A 17,289-nucleotide genomic window follows, 5' to 3' on the forward strand; every position below is an offset into this window, starting at 1 on the left:
CTCTCTCTCTCTCTCTCTCTCTCTCTCTCTCACACACACACACACACACACACACACACAAAACCACTAACCCAGCTTTGTTTCCCTCAACACCCCTGGATGTGCAACAGTGAGCATTCTTTTTAGATAAAATCTCACTATGCAGCCCCAGCTCGTCTGGATTTCAGTCCTCCTGCCTCAGCCTGACGCTGGGATGCACCAGCACACCCAGGCACTCACCACCATACCCAGAACAAGCAGATCTTAACAGGGCATATCTGGGTAAGTGCCAGTGGACAAAATTGTCAGTGAGCCACTGCCCAGAAGGGCTGGGCATCCAGCGATTAGAGAACAGGAAGGGCACTGACAGGGTGAGAAGCAGACAAGGGCTACAAATCAGCAGACAACAGTCTGTGCCTCCCTAGGGAGTCAACAGCCAAAATTTTATCACCTTTTCTGATTTAGGTTCTAGCTAATTTCTAGAGTTCTATCTTTTTTTTCCAGTTATTTTAACATACATATTATCTTTTTAAAAACAGAGAAAAACATAAAACTGAAAGACTTCACCCCCATGGGGTCCGCATTTCCAGCTTTTGAATCGAGACACTTTCACCTCAGGTCTCACTTTTAAAAAACACTATTCCACACTTGGTGGGTTTTATTTTGTTAACGACTTGAAGGCTTTACTCTGTCATCAAAAAAGGCTTTGTTTTCTTTCTTCGTTTCTTTTCTTTTCTTTTTTCTTTTTTCTTTATATTTATTTGTGTAAAGGATGCGTGTGGATGTAAACGAACCAACTTTCAGGAATCGATTCTCTCTTTCCATTATGTGGATCCCGGAGATCAAACGAAGATCGTCGGGCTTGGCAGAACCAAAGAGCTGGTGTCTGCGGGATCCGGTACATATGGAGTTAATACTTTTGTTAAAGGAAAGAAACAAAAATAAAAGAAAGTTAAAAGGAGTCGGGAAAGGAGGGAAGAAAGGACGGAAGAAGAGGAAGTCGGAGGAGCAGGCCCCGCCTCCGACCCCGCCTCCAGACGCGGCCCCGCCCTCGACCGCAGGCTGGAGCGCCGCCGCCTCCGGCCGCCAGGAGCCGCCACGCGCGGCAGCCTGCACCTCGGCCGCTCGGCGCGGCCCCTCTTTCCCGCCGGTGCGCCGGCCTGTCGCCGTCCCGCCACGGCTCTCGTGCTCGGGCCTCGCCTCGCGCGTGGTCTTCTCGTGAGGGAGCTCGCGCCGCCCGGCGCGTGCCGTCCCCCTGCCTCGCGGCGCGGGGTCTCGCGGGCCCCGCTCCCGCCCTCCGCTCGCCTGGCCCGGACCGGAAGCGGCGCCGCACGGCCTGGGCCTGGCGCGGGGGGCGGGCTCTGGGGCCCGGTCGGACATGGGCAAGAAGCATAAGAAGCACAAGTCGGACCGACACTTCTACGAGGGTGAGGAGCGAGCGGCCTGCCTGCGGAACCGCGCCGCCCCCTGCCCGCAAGGCCCGGACCCGCGGAGGTCCCCCGGCGGGCCGGCGTTCGACTCGGGCCTGCCGGTCCGGGCGGGCGTTCGTGGGGCGCTGGGAGGTGGGGCGCCCGCCCTCGGTGTGCCCCGAGAGTCAGCCCGCGCCCTGCTGTTGTTTCAGAGTACGTGGAGAAGCCCCTGAAGCTGGTCCTCAAGGTGGGAGGGAGCGAAGTCACTGAGCTTTCCACGGGCAGCTCCGGGCACGACTCCAGCCTCTTCGAAGACAGAAGCGACCATGACAAACACAAGGACAGAAAACGGAAAAAGAGGAAGAAAGGAGAGAAGCAGGCTCCCGGGGAAGAGAAGGGGAGGAAACGGAGGAGAGTCAAGGTAAAAGGTGGCTTCATTGCTGATGCCTGTCCCCTACTTCCCCCCCACCCGGCTCCCATCCTCCTTGTCCTCTGTCCAGCGGGAAGTCTGGTTTGGTGGAGGAGTAAGACAGACTCACGTCATGTAAGCAGCTGATTTCTAGTCCTCGGTGGCTGCTTCGAAGGATGCTTTTGTAGTTCTCTTGGAAGGGTGAGAAGACATTGATTCTCTGGAAGGCCTCGGAGGTTTGTCAAACGGACCGGTTCTAAAGAAGTGAACGGGACCTGTGGGGTGTTCAGATGTTCTGGAATAAGTGTTTTCATGCCAGATCAGTCTGCGACTTGATGGGACATGCTGTAATCCCAGCAGTTAGGACACTGAGGCCAACCTATGTCTCTTAACAAAACTGTCTGAAAAGTAAAAAAATAAATAAAAAAGGAGAAGCCTGAAGTAACTAAACCAAGAGTAAAAACAAAACAACCATTTTCTTCTATAGGTCCCCCCACCCACCTACACACACACACACACACACACACACACACACACACACACACACGGTTTCTGTGTGGAGCCTTGCCTGTCCTGGACTCACTTTGTAGACCAGGATGGCCTCAAACTCACAGAGATCAGCCTGCCTCTGCCACCCCGACTGCCGGGATCAGGCGTGTGCCACCTACCCTTTATTTATTTATTTTTATTTTTTGTTTTTTGAGACAGGGTTTCTCTGTGGAGCCTTGGCTGTCCTGGACTCAACTTTGTAGACCAGGCTGGCCTCGAACTCAAGGCCATCGGCCTGCCTCTGCCTCCCAATTGCTGGGATTAAAGGCGTGCTCCACCACCACCTGGCCCATTTTCATTTAATAGAATAGATTAAGTAGCTGATGCCTTGATTACAAGGGAGGCTGAATAGTAAAAAATTAACTTTCTTCTCAAAGGTGAGCCCTTCCACATCTGGAATTGTCCTAGAATTCTGCACTTCTGTAATTTTTGCTGCCGTTAAGTGGCCTGTTGAAATTGATTAGTGCTTTTTGAAAGTGGTCCTTTCCGTAGTTTCTTTGTAGAATTTTTCTTTCGCTTTATACAGCCAAAGTGCCCTATTCCGTGTCAGTAAGGATATTGATGAGTAACCAAGCCTTAGAGATTGTCTCTTTAAAATGTCTTAAATTACGGGGGGGGTGGGGGGGGCAGGTTTTTATGGCCTTTAGCTAGACTATGACAATAGTTACAGTCTTTGGTCAGGCTGCCTGATATTTTCATTTCCTAAATTACAAAAACCACAGAAGCTCAAGTCTTTACGTTTTAACTGAGAGCTTTGGAAGTGAACATGAGCATTGTTTTACCTGTGAGCTCAGCAGGTCTTGTCTTGATTATACTCTTGGGCACCTCAACATCAGGTCCGCAGCTGCCCTAGAACTCGGTGTACAGCCATCATGCTGTTTTATCCTCCTAATTGCTGGCCTTATGGCTGTGTGTCACCACCCCTGGTTTGGAAACCTAAGAAAAAGTATATATAGGTAGGTTTTGGTGAGCTTTGCACATTTAAAAGTCTTTGCCCTTGGCCAGACTTCCCATGCAGAGTCAGAGATTGAGTCAGTATAGAAATTTAAGTTGAATGCTGGGTGTGGTGGCACATGCCTTTAATCCCAGACTAGGGAGGCAGAGGCAGAGCCAGGCGGATCTTACAAAGTGAGTCCAAGACAGCCAAGGCTACACAGAGAAACCCTGTTTTGAAAAACCAAAAAAAAGAAAAAAGAAAAGAAAGAAATTTAAGTTGAAAGATATTTTCTCTCAGAATTTTAAAATGTAGTTTGTGTGTGAGTGTGTGTGTGTGTGTGTGTGTTTTGCGGGGGGGGGGGGGGGGGGGGCAGGGAGGTTTGGGGGGCCATGCAGGTACTTGTGGAGCCCACAAGAGGGTGTCAGATCCTTTAGAGCTGGAATTACAAGCAAGTGTGAGCTTTCCTGTGTAGGTACCAAACTTGAGTCCTCTGGAAGAACAAGAGCTCTTAATTGTTGAGCCATCTTTCCATTCCCCCCTTCTCACAGAAATTTAAAATCATTTTAAAATTAGAATTAAGCTTATTTTAAATATTTTCTGGCTACCGTCCAGAAGTCAATCTGCTGCATTCTAATTCTTAGTTCTTAGTTTGTGACCAGTATTACCTTTCTTGGAATTTTTGGGATTGCCCCCTCTGTTATCATTTTTCTTCTTTTTTCTTTTTCTTTTTTTTTTCTTTTTCTTTTTTTTTTAAGGTTTATATATTATGTATACAGTGCTTGTACACCTCTATGCCAGAAGAGGGCATCAGATCACATTATAGATGGTTGAGAGCCACCATGTGGTTGCTGGGAATCGAACCGAGGACTTCTGGAAGAGCAGTCAGTGCGCTTAACCTCTGAGCCATCTCTCCAGCCCCGTTATCATTCTTCTGATGTTTCACAGTAGATACATGTGCCTTAAGTTCTGAGGTGTTGGTTGAAAGTATCGCTGATCATTTTCTTCCCTCTAATTTTCTTATTTTTTCTCTTAGTTTTTTGTGTTCTTTAAGGGAGAATTCAACTTTATCTTCTGAGCCTGAGACTGTGCATCTTAAACGCCTTCAGGTTACTCGGTGTATCTAATGTAGGACTCACATTTTGGGGTGCTGATAGAGAGCTTTGCAGTCAGTTTTCAGGCTCTACTCTACCTTTAGGCCAGCAACTCTGGGGACTGACTAGCCAGCCACCTGTGCTTTAACAAGGCCTTCATATGATTCTCACGTACATTTCATCTTAAGAACCATAGTAGGAAGCCATTCATGGTGGCACACGCTTTAACCCCAGCACTCGGAGGCAGAAGCAGGGAAATCTCGAAGTTTGAGTCCAGCATAGTCTACGTAGCAAGTTCTGTGACAGCCAGAGCTACACAGAGAAACTGTAGAAACGCAAAAAATTTAAAAAGGATCATAAGTCAATAATAATCTTTTATGTATTTCTGTATATACTATGTTGTGATGTTTCTCTAGACTTTGTATACAGAGAAAGGATTAGTTGAGAATACGGGGAAAGCTTTGCGAGGTGATTATAGTTGCTTTCCTAATTATATCTACTCAACCATCTGAAACAGTGGTTCGCAACCAGTGGGTTGCAACCCCTTTGCGGGTAGAATGACCCTTTCACAGGGGTCGCTTAAGACCAGTAGAAAACACAGATACTTACATTACAATTTATAATAGCAAAATTATAATTATGAAGTAGCAACAAACATTTAATGGTTGGTAGTCCATGAAAAACTATATTAAAGGGTCACAATATTAAGAAGGTTAAGAACCACTGCTGTAGGGGAAAGGAATTAATTGATCTACAAGGTATTAGAATCTTATTTCTCTACCTTTTTATTAAAACTTGTTCAGACATTTACATTTTGCTCATCAGGCTATCTTACAAGTTTTTATTTTTTAATGTGGTTGGGTGTTTTGCTTCCATGTATATCTGTGCTGCTTACATGCCTGTTGCCCATTAGAGGTCAGAAGAAGGCGCTGGATCCCCTGGATCTGCAGTTGTGAGCCACCCTGTGAACCAAACCTAGGTCCTGCTGAGGTTTCTCTCTAGCCCCATCTTCTGCTTTTTAAGTTTATAAAATTCCTGAGCCTTAGGGAGCCTGAGCTGGTTTTCATGTCCCTTCTGTGAATTACTGTTATGTTTTTGTTTTTTAAATTTGATTCTTATTCTCTTTATGTGGATTTGTAAATGTTTTGTATCTATTCCTCTTTTCCTTTTTATTGGTATTTGTGTCTTAAGTACTTCATCCCAGCCTATGGCTAGGTATTTTAGCTTAGTTTATTGAAGAACCAAAGTTTAGAATTAAATTTCAAGTTTGGACTGGGGAGACAGCCGTTAAGAGCACTTGCCCTTCTAAAAGACCTGAGTTCTGTTCCCAGTACCCACATCAAGCAGCTCGTAGCCACCTGTACCTCCTGTTCCAGGGTATCTGATGCCCTCTTCTAGCCTTCACAGGCACTGAATGCATGTGGTGTACATACGTACACCCAGGCACACACATATACATAAAATAAATAAAATAAAATAAAAAGGCATGGTGGCACACGCCTTTAATCCTAGCACTTGGGAGACAGAGGGAGGAGCATCTCTTTGAGTTCAAGGCCAGCCTGGTCCACAAAAGTGAGTCCAGGACAGCCAAGGCTACACAGAGAAACCCTGTCCCTGTCTTTAAAAAAAAAAAACTTTTAAGTCAGACTTATCAAAATTTGTTCTTTAAGAATCAGTCTTTTTTAAAAAATAATTTATTCAGATTACATCTCGATTGTTATCCCCTCACTTGTATCTTTCCGTGCCCCCCCCCTTCCTCCCTGGTTCACCCTATTCCCCTCCCCTAGATCTGTGACAGAAGGGGACCTCCTCTGTCACTAAATGATCACAGCCTATCAGGTCTCATCCAGGTAGCTGGCTTACCCTTCCTCTGAGTGCCACCAGGCCTCCCCACCTAGGGGAAGTGATCAAATAGGGGACACCAGAGTTCATGTCAGAGTCAGTCCACACTGTCCACACAACTGTGGAGAATGCACTGTCCATTGACTAGATCTGAATAGGGGGAAGAATCAATCTTTCTGTATTTCATTTAAGGAAAAAAAATTCCCTTCTCTTGGGTCTCAATTATTTATCTGAAGTTTTAAAGTTTTGTTTTCTACATTTAAGTCTTTATTTGGAGTTTTTGTGTTTAGGTTGGTTTCTGCATTTATCTTCTGTTCTGCTTGCCTGTCCCTGTGTTCATGTTGTCTTACGGTTGCACTATGCAAATGCTTTCTATCTTGTGTAGCTTTTGCTTCCTTCCTTGTTTGGTTGCCTGCAGTGCTAGAAATGAAGCCTAGCCAAGCCTTCAGGCTGTTAGGCAAGTGCTTTCCCAGGCACGCACATCCTCAGCTCTTCATTATCTCACTCTGATCTTTTTCAAAAAGCATTCACCCTTTAAGAAAAAAGCATATAATTGGTTTGTCAGATTTCATGGAAAATTCTGTTTTACAATATTGAGTAGTGGGCTGGAGTGGATGGCTCAGAGGTTAAGAGCACTGGCTATTCATCTGAAGGGCCTGAGTTCAATTCCCAGCAACCACATTAGTGGCTCATAACCATCTATAATGAGGTCTGGTGCCTTCTTCTGGCCTACTGGCTCGCATGCAGGCAGAACACAGTATATATAATAAGTAAATCTTTTCTTTTTTAAGTGCTTTAAAACAATTTTGATTGGCATTACTTTGGATTTGATGACTGTGGAGAGAACTGGCTCGCTTCATTAGCATGATATATCTCTTTTATTTGGATCTACTTACTGGCTCACTGGTACTTTATGATTTTTCCCAGAAGGTTATGGGAATCTTTGAGGTTAGCTCTGGCATATATTATATTGTGTTTGTGACTGGTATTATTTTTCTAATCAGTTATTTCTGGCATAGAGAAATGTACTTCTTTTCTTTGATGAGCATGTTCCCGTTATCCAGTAGATGGCAGCAGAATAACTAAGATTTCTTAACTTAGAATTTATTATTTTTAGTGGTACCTTTTTTCCTCGGAAACTAAAATCATATGTATTTAAAGACGTTGATATGAAATATTTCTAAATTGCTTCCCTTTGTTCTGTTTAGGAGGATAAAAAGAAGCGCGATCGAGACCGTGCGGAGAGCGAGGCAGAGAAAGATCTCCAGTGTCATATCCCTATAAGATTAGACTTGCCTCCTGAGAAGCCTCTCACAAGCTCTTTAGCCAAACAAGAAGGTTGGGATTGCTCTGAGCTGTCTGTCCTGAGTGCGGAGTCTGGCGCTGTAGGGAGGGAAGGGATTAGCATTAGCTCCAGTTACAACCTAAAGACCTTAGATGAGTTTATCCTAAGGTGTCTTATTTCTCTTGCTGCGTGAGAGCTCTGGGTTTGTTCTACTGTTAGATGGGTATTCTCAGACCTCAACACTTTTCTGATAAGTTGAATTTTTGTGTGAGGTATTTAGTAAAACATAGTTGGGTCATACAAATAGAAAACTGAAGCGCTAGATGATGCCCTTTTAACACTGGTTTCCTGTCTACTTTAGAAGTTGAACAGACACCTCTTCAGGAAGCTTTGAATCAACTCATGAGACAATTGCAAAGGTAAATGTTTTCCAGCTTTTTTTTTTAAGATGGCAATTAAAAGGATAAACATTCAGATCCAAACCACGTATCTGTTTTTGGTTATCTAAAGTAATTCTGTGTGGCCTAAATCCAAACATACTTACTTTTTTTTTTTTTTTTTTGGTTTTTGAGACAGGGTCTCTCTGTGTAGCCTTGGCTGTCCTGGACTCACTTTGTAGACCAGGCTGGCCTCGAACTCACAGCGATCCGCCCGCCTCTGCCTCCCGAGTGCTGGGATTAAAGGCATGCGCCACCACGCCCGGCTCATACTTACTTTTAAAGTAGATGATAAGTACCTTGTTTGGCAACACAAGTAGTCCCAAGATGGTGACACATATTATTCTTTGGTTTGTTTTAACAGGCAACTTGAAGGGTGTTATGAAATGTCAAGTTTCTCCTTTCTAAATTAGTTTCTCGTGTTCAAACTTGAAACTAGGAAACAGTACAGACCCTGCCCCCTCTGCCTTTTGCTAGTAGTACAGGCAATCCCTTCTGTGTGTTTGTGCAACACCTAAGCCCTGGTGTTCAGCAGTTACTAAGTCTGGCAAATAAAAGGAAATGCTGTACGTTTTATGCTCCTCCTTTGAGTATTTTGTTTTTGAGACCTGGAATTCACTGTCCTCCTGAATGTTGGGATTGTAGGTGTATGCCACCATGCCTGACTTAATGCTCCTTTTAAATGTAGTGGGTTTTGTCAAAAATATTCTGGTAGGTTGATTAAGCCAGTGTTAAGTTCATAAAGAGAAAAGAGGGACTCAGCTGTAACTAATATGGTTATTTTGGTGCATTTTTTATTCCAAATTTGAATTCCAACTCAAAGATGCATTACTTGACATTGATGGTCTTGGGCATGCATTCTGCTAGAGAACCTCTCTCCTAGCTGTGCTATCCATTAGTGCACATCACATCCTTTTTTAAAAAAAAAATCTGATACAATTTGCATTCTCAACATCTATCTGGCTTTTCAGTTAAAATCAGCAGTTACTAGCCTCTTTGGATTTTTCTGAGACAAACAAGTAGCTCTGGCTGTCCTGTAGACCAGCCTGGCCTAGAACTCAAAGAGATCTGCCTACTTCTACCTCCCAAGAGCTGGGATTAAAGGCAGGTGCCACTATACCAAGCTTTGGATAGCCGCTGTTAAGGTGCTGGAATAGCTAGGAAAATGCTATCAACAGCAGTCCAGGAGAGGAGAGTTAAGTATTAGATATTGTATCCCATTTGGGAGATGTAACTATGAAATGTTTTGGCTTTTATAACAAAAGAACGGAATATTTGCAAGTCCAGAGAAACCCATTAATCAGAGCAGTTTGGGGATGAGAACCCAGAACCACATTTTGTGATTAGCCTTGGTGATTGATTTTTTTTTAAACCAAGAATGAGACTTTAATCAGTTTTAAGTGGAGTTTATAACACTAAGAGATAAAAGGGCTGTTAACACACACAGTAACAAATGGACATCTGATTGGTATGAGGGATTACCCTGTATACGTCATAGCTGTGTATCCTCAGTGCATGGCATCTAGATGGAATGATCTTTATCCTTGAAGCTCAGATCTAAACCTGGCTTTAGAAAAGTATACTTGATAAATTCTGATAGTACCATTTTTGGCTAGAGAACAAGGTGGTCTTTATATTAAAATGACTGTTTTAGGGAATGCAGACACTTTATCCTTAACAGTAAGAGGTCAGCCACTGGTGAAGATTGTTACCCATAGTGACCCTGTGGACTGTTTTTAATTCAATGTGTGGGTTCCATAGTGGATGTTTGCTGTCTGGCATTATGTACTGGTTTTGCAGCTTAGCTACCTCATAGGAATAAAAGAAGCACTCTTAAATAGACTGATTTCAGGTTCCACCTCTCTTATAACTCAAACAAATAATTGTTAGTCCTGAGTTTCTGTCATCATCTGTCAGTGAGGAAACTACCAGTTTGGTATGCCAGCTCTGTCATTGGACCTGGGAAGAGAATAAACAGGCTTTTTAAAATTGCTGCTCCGTGACTGTTTTCTTTTTAATCGTTTACTATCGCTGCTATTTGAAGTTTTAAAAAAAAATTTTTGATATGCCAAGTTTACAGGGTGGACAAGTATGTCTAATGACCTAATCTTATAGAATAGGGCTTAATTCTTTTTTTACTTATAACCTCTTTTCACCCAATGTTTGTGCAGCTTTAAATATATAGGAACATAAAATAGGTAAGCAGATCAAACATACAAACATTTTTAAAATGTATTTTTTGTTTATTGTTTTGTTTTTGTTATTTGTTTGTTTGTTTGTTTGTTTTTGAGACAGTCTCTCTACACAGCTATAGCTGTCCTGGAACTCACTATGTAAACCAGGCTGGTCTAGAACTCAAATCCTCCTGTGTCTGCCTGTACCTTCATAATGCTGGGATTAAAGCTGTGCACCGCCAGGCCCAGCTTGAATTTTATTTTAAAACATTTTTTTTGGTCTACATCCATTTTTACCATTTGTTGAAGATGAAAGTGAATTTGCATACAAACGACAGAGATGTATTTATACATTCTTAAAGTTGCTGGACGGTTGATAATGTAGAACATAAAGCATCTTCAATGATTTTCTGAGTTGACACATTTTTAATTTATAATTGTCAATGCTGAGAACGCTGCTTCACGTAATATATAATACACAAAGAAATATTTGGGGATAATTTCAGAAATTGTTATGAGTTCAGTCCTAATCTCAAGCCAGAATTCATCTTACATTTTTTATGATATTTAAAGCAACTCAGAATTTTTAAAATGTCTTTTTAAAAATCAGGCATTCTTAAGACAATACAATCCAAAGATACATTAACCTGGTAGCTGCATACTGAGGAATAAAGTGAGAAACTATTAAGACGCCTTGTTTTCTCTGATTGAACCACTGTGTTTGGGTAAGAACTGAAAACCTTGCTCGTATAATAAAAGACAGTTGATAGCATAAAATAGTCTTCAATCTGATCCACGGCATTTTAGACAGCATTTGTCACCATCATATGGCATGAAACTGCATATGTGTGTTCAAGGGCAAGGCTACAATGAAGTCACGCCACAGCAGAAAGTCCTGACAGAAAGAAACACCTTGGATAGAAGTTCGATTTTGAGTTAATTTTTGGTTGTACCTTCAGAAACCTTTCCCTGTTGCCAAGTTTTTCTTGACACCTTCCCCACTACACCCTGTAGTATAAGGAGCTAGTCTGTAGAGCATGGATACTCAACCCTGACAATATTAAAAATACCAGTGCCTTGTACTCAAACACCAGTACCACACTGAACCCTGGCTCCGCCAATGACTGGAGCCCTTCCTTAAGAGAGGCTCTATACAGTGAGGTTGGAGTGGATCTTCCCTGTCCCGCTAGGTTTTTTGTTTCATTTTGTTTGTTTGTCTGTCTTTGGTTTTTGTTTTTAGGTTTTTGAGACAGGGTTTCTCTGTGTAATGGTCCTGGCTATCCTGGGCTCACTTTTGTAGACCAAGCTGGCCTCGAACTCACAGCAATCCGCCCACCTCTGCCTCCTGAGTGCTGAGATTTGAAAGTTCCTCTTGTAATAAACAGCTAGCCTTGTATGAATTTGTGATAGGAATCACTGATTTTCTCAGGTAGGGGTCAAGATGTCTGTACATAGGCATGCATGTGTTTGCCATAGCACACATATGAATGTCAAAGAACAGCTTTTTTTTTTTAATTATTTTATTCAGATTACATCTTGGGCCGGGCGTGGTGACACACGCCTATAATCCCAGCACTTGGGAGGCAGAGGCAGGTGGATCACTGTGAGTTCGAGGCCAGCCTGGTCTACAAAGTGGGCCCAGGACAGCCAAGGCTACACAGAGAAACCCTGTCTCGGGGAAAAAACAAAACCAGATTACATCTCGGTTGTTATCCCATCCCTTGTATCCTCCCATTCCTCCCTCCCTCCGCTTTCACCCTATTCCCCTCCCCTATGTATGTGACTGAGGGGGAACTCCTCCCCCCTCTATATGATCATAGGCTATCAAGTCTCGTCATGGTAGCCTGCTATCCTTCCTCTGAGTGCCACTGGGCCTCCCCATAAGTTAGCATGTGGTACTTATAGAACGAAGGACAACTTTTAGGAGTCAGTTCTCTGCTTCAACCATGTTGATCCTGGGAATTGAACTCAGATGTTCAGTTTCGGTTCTTTTTGGTTATTTGAACCAAGGTTTCTTTGTAACAGCCCTGGCTGTCACCTGCCTCTGCCTCCTGAAGATGTTCAGTATCTGTTAAAGAACAGTACCCCTTCCCCCATTACATTCACACAGCGTTCATAAGACCTCCTGTGGTGGTGAGGTACTCTGGAAGAGGAGGCGATTTAAAGGCCCTGAAGGCATTATGTGCACATCTCTATTGCCCCTAAGTTAGAATTTCCCCCCACATCTGTCTCTTATGTGTGCTCTGAGGCCTCTTCAGTCCTGAGCACCTGCAGAAGATGCTCTGCAAACAGACAGCCTGTAGGGTAAGGCTCCAGAGCCTTAGGCTCAAGAAGGTCATACAAATGGCTAACTTCTAAGGCCACTGCCTCAACTGGGTGCCTGTCTGGAAGGGACAATGAAGCTGCCAGGAGGGTGCTGCTACAGAGTAAGCCCAGGTGGCCTGTCAGGGCCTGGGGAAAGGAAGCAGAGCAGAAAGACCAGACCCTCTGCCGGTTCCTGTCCCTGTCTTCACGCCCAGTCTTATCCCTGCCCCACATCCTATCAGTTCCTACCACAACCCATTAGGAACTTTTTAAATGTCTTTTGTGGAGTAGAACCTCCACGTGTATTTAGTAGAAATATTAATTTGTTTGTGGAAAGTATGCATTTATGGACAAGGGAATGTATACCTATTAGGTACAGAACCAGAAAGGTTGCAGGTATGTATTCATAGATAAACCAGGTTGAGTCACTGCATAGTTAGCTGGTCTAGGTTACTTATAGAAGGTGTTGCTTGTTAATTAGGCTGTTCCTCTAAGAGGAGTTCTGTGTCTTTAAGAGTACTACTGTTGAGCTGGGGAGACGGCTCAGCGGTTAAGAGCACTGCCTGCTCTTCCAGAGGTCTGAGTTCAATTCCCAGCAACCACATGGTGGCTCATGACCATCTATAATGAGATCTGATATCCTCTTCTGGTGTGTAGGTGTGCATGTAGACAGAAAGCTGTATATGTTATAAATAAATAAATCTTAAAAAAAAAAAGTACTACTGTTTAAACTATTAGTTGGTCTTGAAAATCATTTCTTCAACTTCTCAACAAGAAACAGATTATTTTCTATATATAAGATTTATTATTCTCACTTCCACTTTTATAAAATATAACATTACCATTTACATGTCTACACAGAAAAGACCCAAGTGCTTTCTTTTCATTTCCTGTGACGGATTTTATTGCTCCTGGCTACTCCATGATAATTAAACACCCAATGGATTTTAGTACCATGAAAGAGAAGATCAAGAATAATGACTACCAGTCCATAGAAGAACTAAAGGTAACTGTATTTAGTAGTTTTACTTTTGTTTTATGATGATAGAGTCTTGTTTAGCCCAGCCCAACCTTGCACTTCTGATCCTCCTGCCTCCACTTACCAAAGACTAGGATCATAGATGTCTGCCACTAGGTTGGCTCATTAGGTTTTTATTAGAGAAGTAGATTAAACTGTAATGCGTTTAAACTGAGAGTCAAACTTTTATGTAAAACAGAAATCATATTAAAAATCGTAAATTTGCATCAGATTCCCAGGATCAACATGATGGAAGGAGAGAACCAACTCCACAGAGTTGTCCTCTGATTTCCATGTGTGCTGCAGTAGGTGGTGTGACAGGCATGTGCATACACACACACACACACACACACACACACACACACACTAGGTAAATAAGGTGATTTTTTAAAAGATGTATTTAGTTGCAGGGCATGGTGGTACACATCTTTAATCCCAGCACTAGAGAGGCAGAGGCAGATGATTCTCTGTGAGTTCAAGGCCAGCCTGCCTACATAGTGAATTCCAAGACAGCCAGGACTATGTGGAGACCCTGTCTCAATCAATCAATTAATTTTTTTTTTTGAGTAATCTGCAAATCTGAGCCACCAAGATGGATAAGGAACTTGTTATGAAAACCTAGTGGCCTAAATATTTGCTGTACGAGCATGAGTTTGAATCCCTAACACCTATGTAAAGCCACACATACCAGCAGGCATCTCTAATCTCAGCACTGTGAGGAGGAGGTTGTGTGGAGACAGGCAGACCCTTAAGGGCTTGTTGGCCAGCTAGTCTGGTCACCTGCACACACTCCCTGAAATAATCTAGAGGTCACCAGGTCAGCGTGTGCATTTCTTGTTTAGGTTTTGTTTCCTCTTTAGTCTGAGTATATGTTGGTTTCAGGGATGTGCTTTCATGTTAATCTTACGTGATCAAAGTTTGCATTAGGCCACTCAAACAGGTAACTTGATTTAGGTAATTTACCCTTTGGGTAAGTGTAGGGGCTTCCCGTGGTAATGGTCACCCACCCTGAAAGATGGGCACTACACAGTTAAGGAATGGAACAGTAAACTTTTTTTTAATTCAAATGTTATAATCAGCTCAAATGTATGCAAACTGCCAGCATCTAATTCTCTTCAGTTTTAGTTTGAGTGTGTAGGTAATAATCAAACTACTTCCTGACATATTTTCATCTAGTGAAAATGAGTCTGAAACTTTATTTCAGACCTTGTTACTGGGTAGAAAAGCATTTTAGAAGATGGGGTTTGTTGTTGTTGGTCTTGTCTTGTGGTCTGTCGTAGTTAGGGTTTCTATTGCTGTTTAGTTGAGACTGCTTATAGTTTCAGAGATTTAGTCCATTTACATCATGGCAGGACATGGCAGTGTAGCGCTGGCAGACACGGTGCTGGAGAAGGAGCTGAAAGTTCTTGATCTGTAGGCAGCAGGAGACTGTGACAGTAGGCCTAACTTGGGCATATTAGACCTCATATCCCACCTCCACAGTGACACACGTCCTAACAAGGCCACACCTCCTCATAGTGCCACTCCTGATGGGCCGAGCATCCAAACACATGAGTCTGTGGAGGCCATTCCTATGCAAACCACATGGTCACAGGAGGGAGTAGAAGTGTGTTCCTTGAGTGTGTTTAAGCCAAGACTCAACACTCAAAATGGAGTATTTTAGCCTTCTGGAATTTTCTACAGGCCAAAAAAAAAAAAAAGTGTATAGAAAGATTCAGTTTTTTGAATGACAATTCAATTACATGGCAGCTAAAATGTAAGAACTCTGAAAGTCACCTCGGCCTGGGGATATAGTTGGTTCCTAGGTTTAAGTCCCAGCAAATTACTTTAACAGATTAAAGTGATCTGCCAATTCGTAAACTCACTACTGTCTGCCAGATATAGCCAAGTGTTTGTTTACTAAGTGTACATAAGCGTCTAATATCTTATTTCACTTGCATTGCTCTGTAGCTCACGTAAGATTCTGAGAGGTCCAGAGCTAAGTGTCCACATATACTTCCATCTGGTTTTTACTTGATAGCAAATTTATTGTGGACTTTGAATCTGTCTGCTTATGAACTTAAAAAGAACTCAGTCTGTATTTTTATTTTGTTTAGAGTGTTCTAAACTGTCATCACTACTAAACAGTGAGAGTTGAGTGGCTTTGTTGTGGATTTGGAGGTTTGTGGGGTATTTCAAGTTAGATTCCCCCACTCCTGATTTAATAGTAAGACAGTGCCATGATCACACATGCTTACTAGGGAAAAGTGCAGGGCTCATGCCTAGGACACACACGACTTTGAAATGTAAGCCCCAATGCATTTCTGATAATTCAGCTCCTCTAGTTTATGTTGCACCTCCTTGAGGTTTATTTCACTTTGACATGGTTTTAGAATGTCTGCCAATTATGTTTAATTTTTGGTACTGTCTAAACACTTAAGGTAGCATAAATATTTTAATGTTTTTGTTCAGCTTATTTGGGATTGACAGAAAAAAATGTTATAATTTAACTTTGATCCCAGTTTTTAATTAAAATTTGAAGTAAATATTTGTCTTAAACGCAGGGTAATATATTTTCTTTAAATTTTTTGTGCATATGATTTTTTTTGTTGTTGTTTTTGTTTTTCTTTCTTTTTTTAAGATTTATTTTTTATTATGTCTACAGTGCTCTGCCTGCATGTACACCTGCAGGCCAGAAGAGGGCATCAGATCACGTTGTAGATGTTTGTGAGCCACCATATGTGGTAGCTGGAATTGAACTCAGGACCTCCGGAGGAGCAGTCAGTGTGCTTAACATCTGAGCCATCTCTCCAGCCTGTTTTTGTTTTTCGAGAAAGGGTTTCTCTGTGTAGTCCTGGCTGTCCTAGAACTTACTCTGTAGACCAGGCTAGCCTCAAATTTACAGCAGAGTACTGGGATTAAAGGCATATACTGGCACCATCACCACCTGGCTATATGATTATGCTGAAAAAACTTTTTAAATTTACATTCTAGATTGAAAGTCAATACAGGCCAGGTGTTGGTGGTGAGCGCCTGAAATCCCAGCACTCAAGAGGCAGATGGAGGTGGATTGCTGTGAGTTCGAGGCCAGCCTGGTCTACAAAGGGAGTCCAGAACAGTCAGGGCTATACAGAGAAACCAAAATTTAAAAAAAAGAAGAAGAAAGTCAATACAGAGATAGTAAATGCTTAAGAATTAGAAACATGTACAAATATTTTGTTAGGTTTTTTTTTTTTTTTTTCCCATGACAAGGTCTCTCTGTGTAACAGCTTTAGCTGTCGTGGACTCGCTTTGTAGACCAGGCTGGCCTCGAATTCACAGAGATCTTCCTGCCTCTGCCTCCCAAGTGCTGGGATTAAAGGTGTGTGCCACCACCACACAGCCATTTTGTCAGTCTTAAATTGCTGTAGTTGTTACTTAATAAATGGTGACAGAAAAAAGATGTCTTCTTTTGGTTTTGTTTGTAAATTTTTACAGGGCCTATATGATTTCAGACAGAATTAAGAGTCTTATTCTAATGCATTTTTCCTCTTAATATTCTCTTTGTAGGATAACTTCAAGCTAATGTGTACTAATGCGATGATTTACAACAAGCCAGAAACCATTTATTATAAAGCTGCAAAGAAGCTGTTGCACTCAGGAATGAAAATTCTTAGTCAGGTAAAGAAACTTACCACAAATCAATGAATAGTATAAAATCTAGATATTTGCTAAAGCTACACTTTACTCGTTAGCAAATCATATTAAAGTAGTGAGAAATTAGGGGATAATTTCTATCAAGAAAAGTTAGCAAGATGCTCAAATATAGTCACTTCTGTTTCACAAGTTACATTACTACATTTATTTATGATATCTGTGTGCTCTCTCTCTCTCCCT

At 42.3% G+C, this 17,289-nt stretch overlaps 1 protein-coding gene across 2 annotated transcripts in view; it reads left to right on the forward strand.

Annotated features, from left to right (window-relative positions):
* The first annotated feature begins 1,114 nt into the window (after window positions 1–1,114).
* Window positions 1,115–17,289, forward strand: part of BRD7 (bromodomain containing 7) — a 33,675-nt gene continuing 17,500 nt past the window's right edge. For both annotated transcript variants that reach the window (XM_084757158.1, XM_084757159.1), the window contains exons 1-6: window positions 1,115–1,406; window positions 1,601–1,809; window positions 7,425–7,554; window positions 7,863–7,920; window positions 13,278–13,422; window positions 16,963–17,073. In XM_084757158.1, the coding sequence (XP_084613284.1) occupies window positions 1,358–1,406; window positions 1,601–1,809; window positions 7,425–7,554; window positions 7,863–7,920; window positions 13,278–13,422; window positions 16,963–17,073 (702 nt within the window). In that variant the 5' untranslated portion in view covers window positions 1,115–1,357. The remainder of the gene's footprint in view (window positions 1,407–1,600; window positions 1,810–7,424; window positions 7,555–7,862; window positions 7,921–13,277; window positions 13,423–16,962; window positions 17,074–17,289) is intronic.

The sequence above is a fragment of the Acomys minous genome (assembly GCF_964271855.1).
Source record: "Acomys minous genome assembly, chromosome: 14".
Taxonomy (NCBI): Eukaryota; Metazoa; Chordata; class Mammalia; order Rodentia; family Muridae; genus Acomys; species Acomys minous.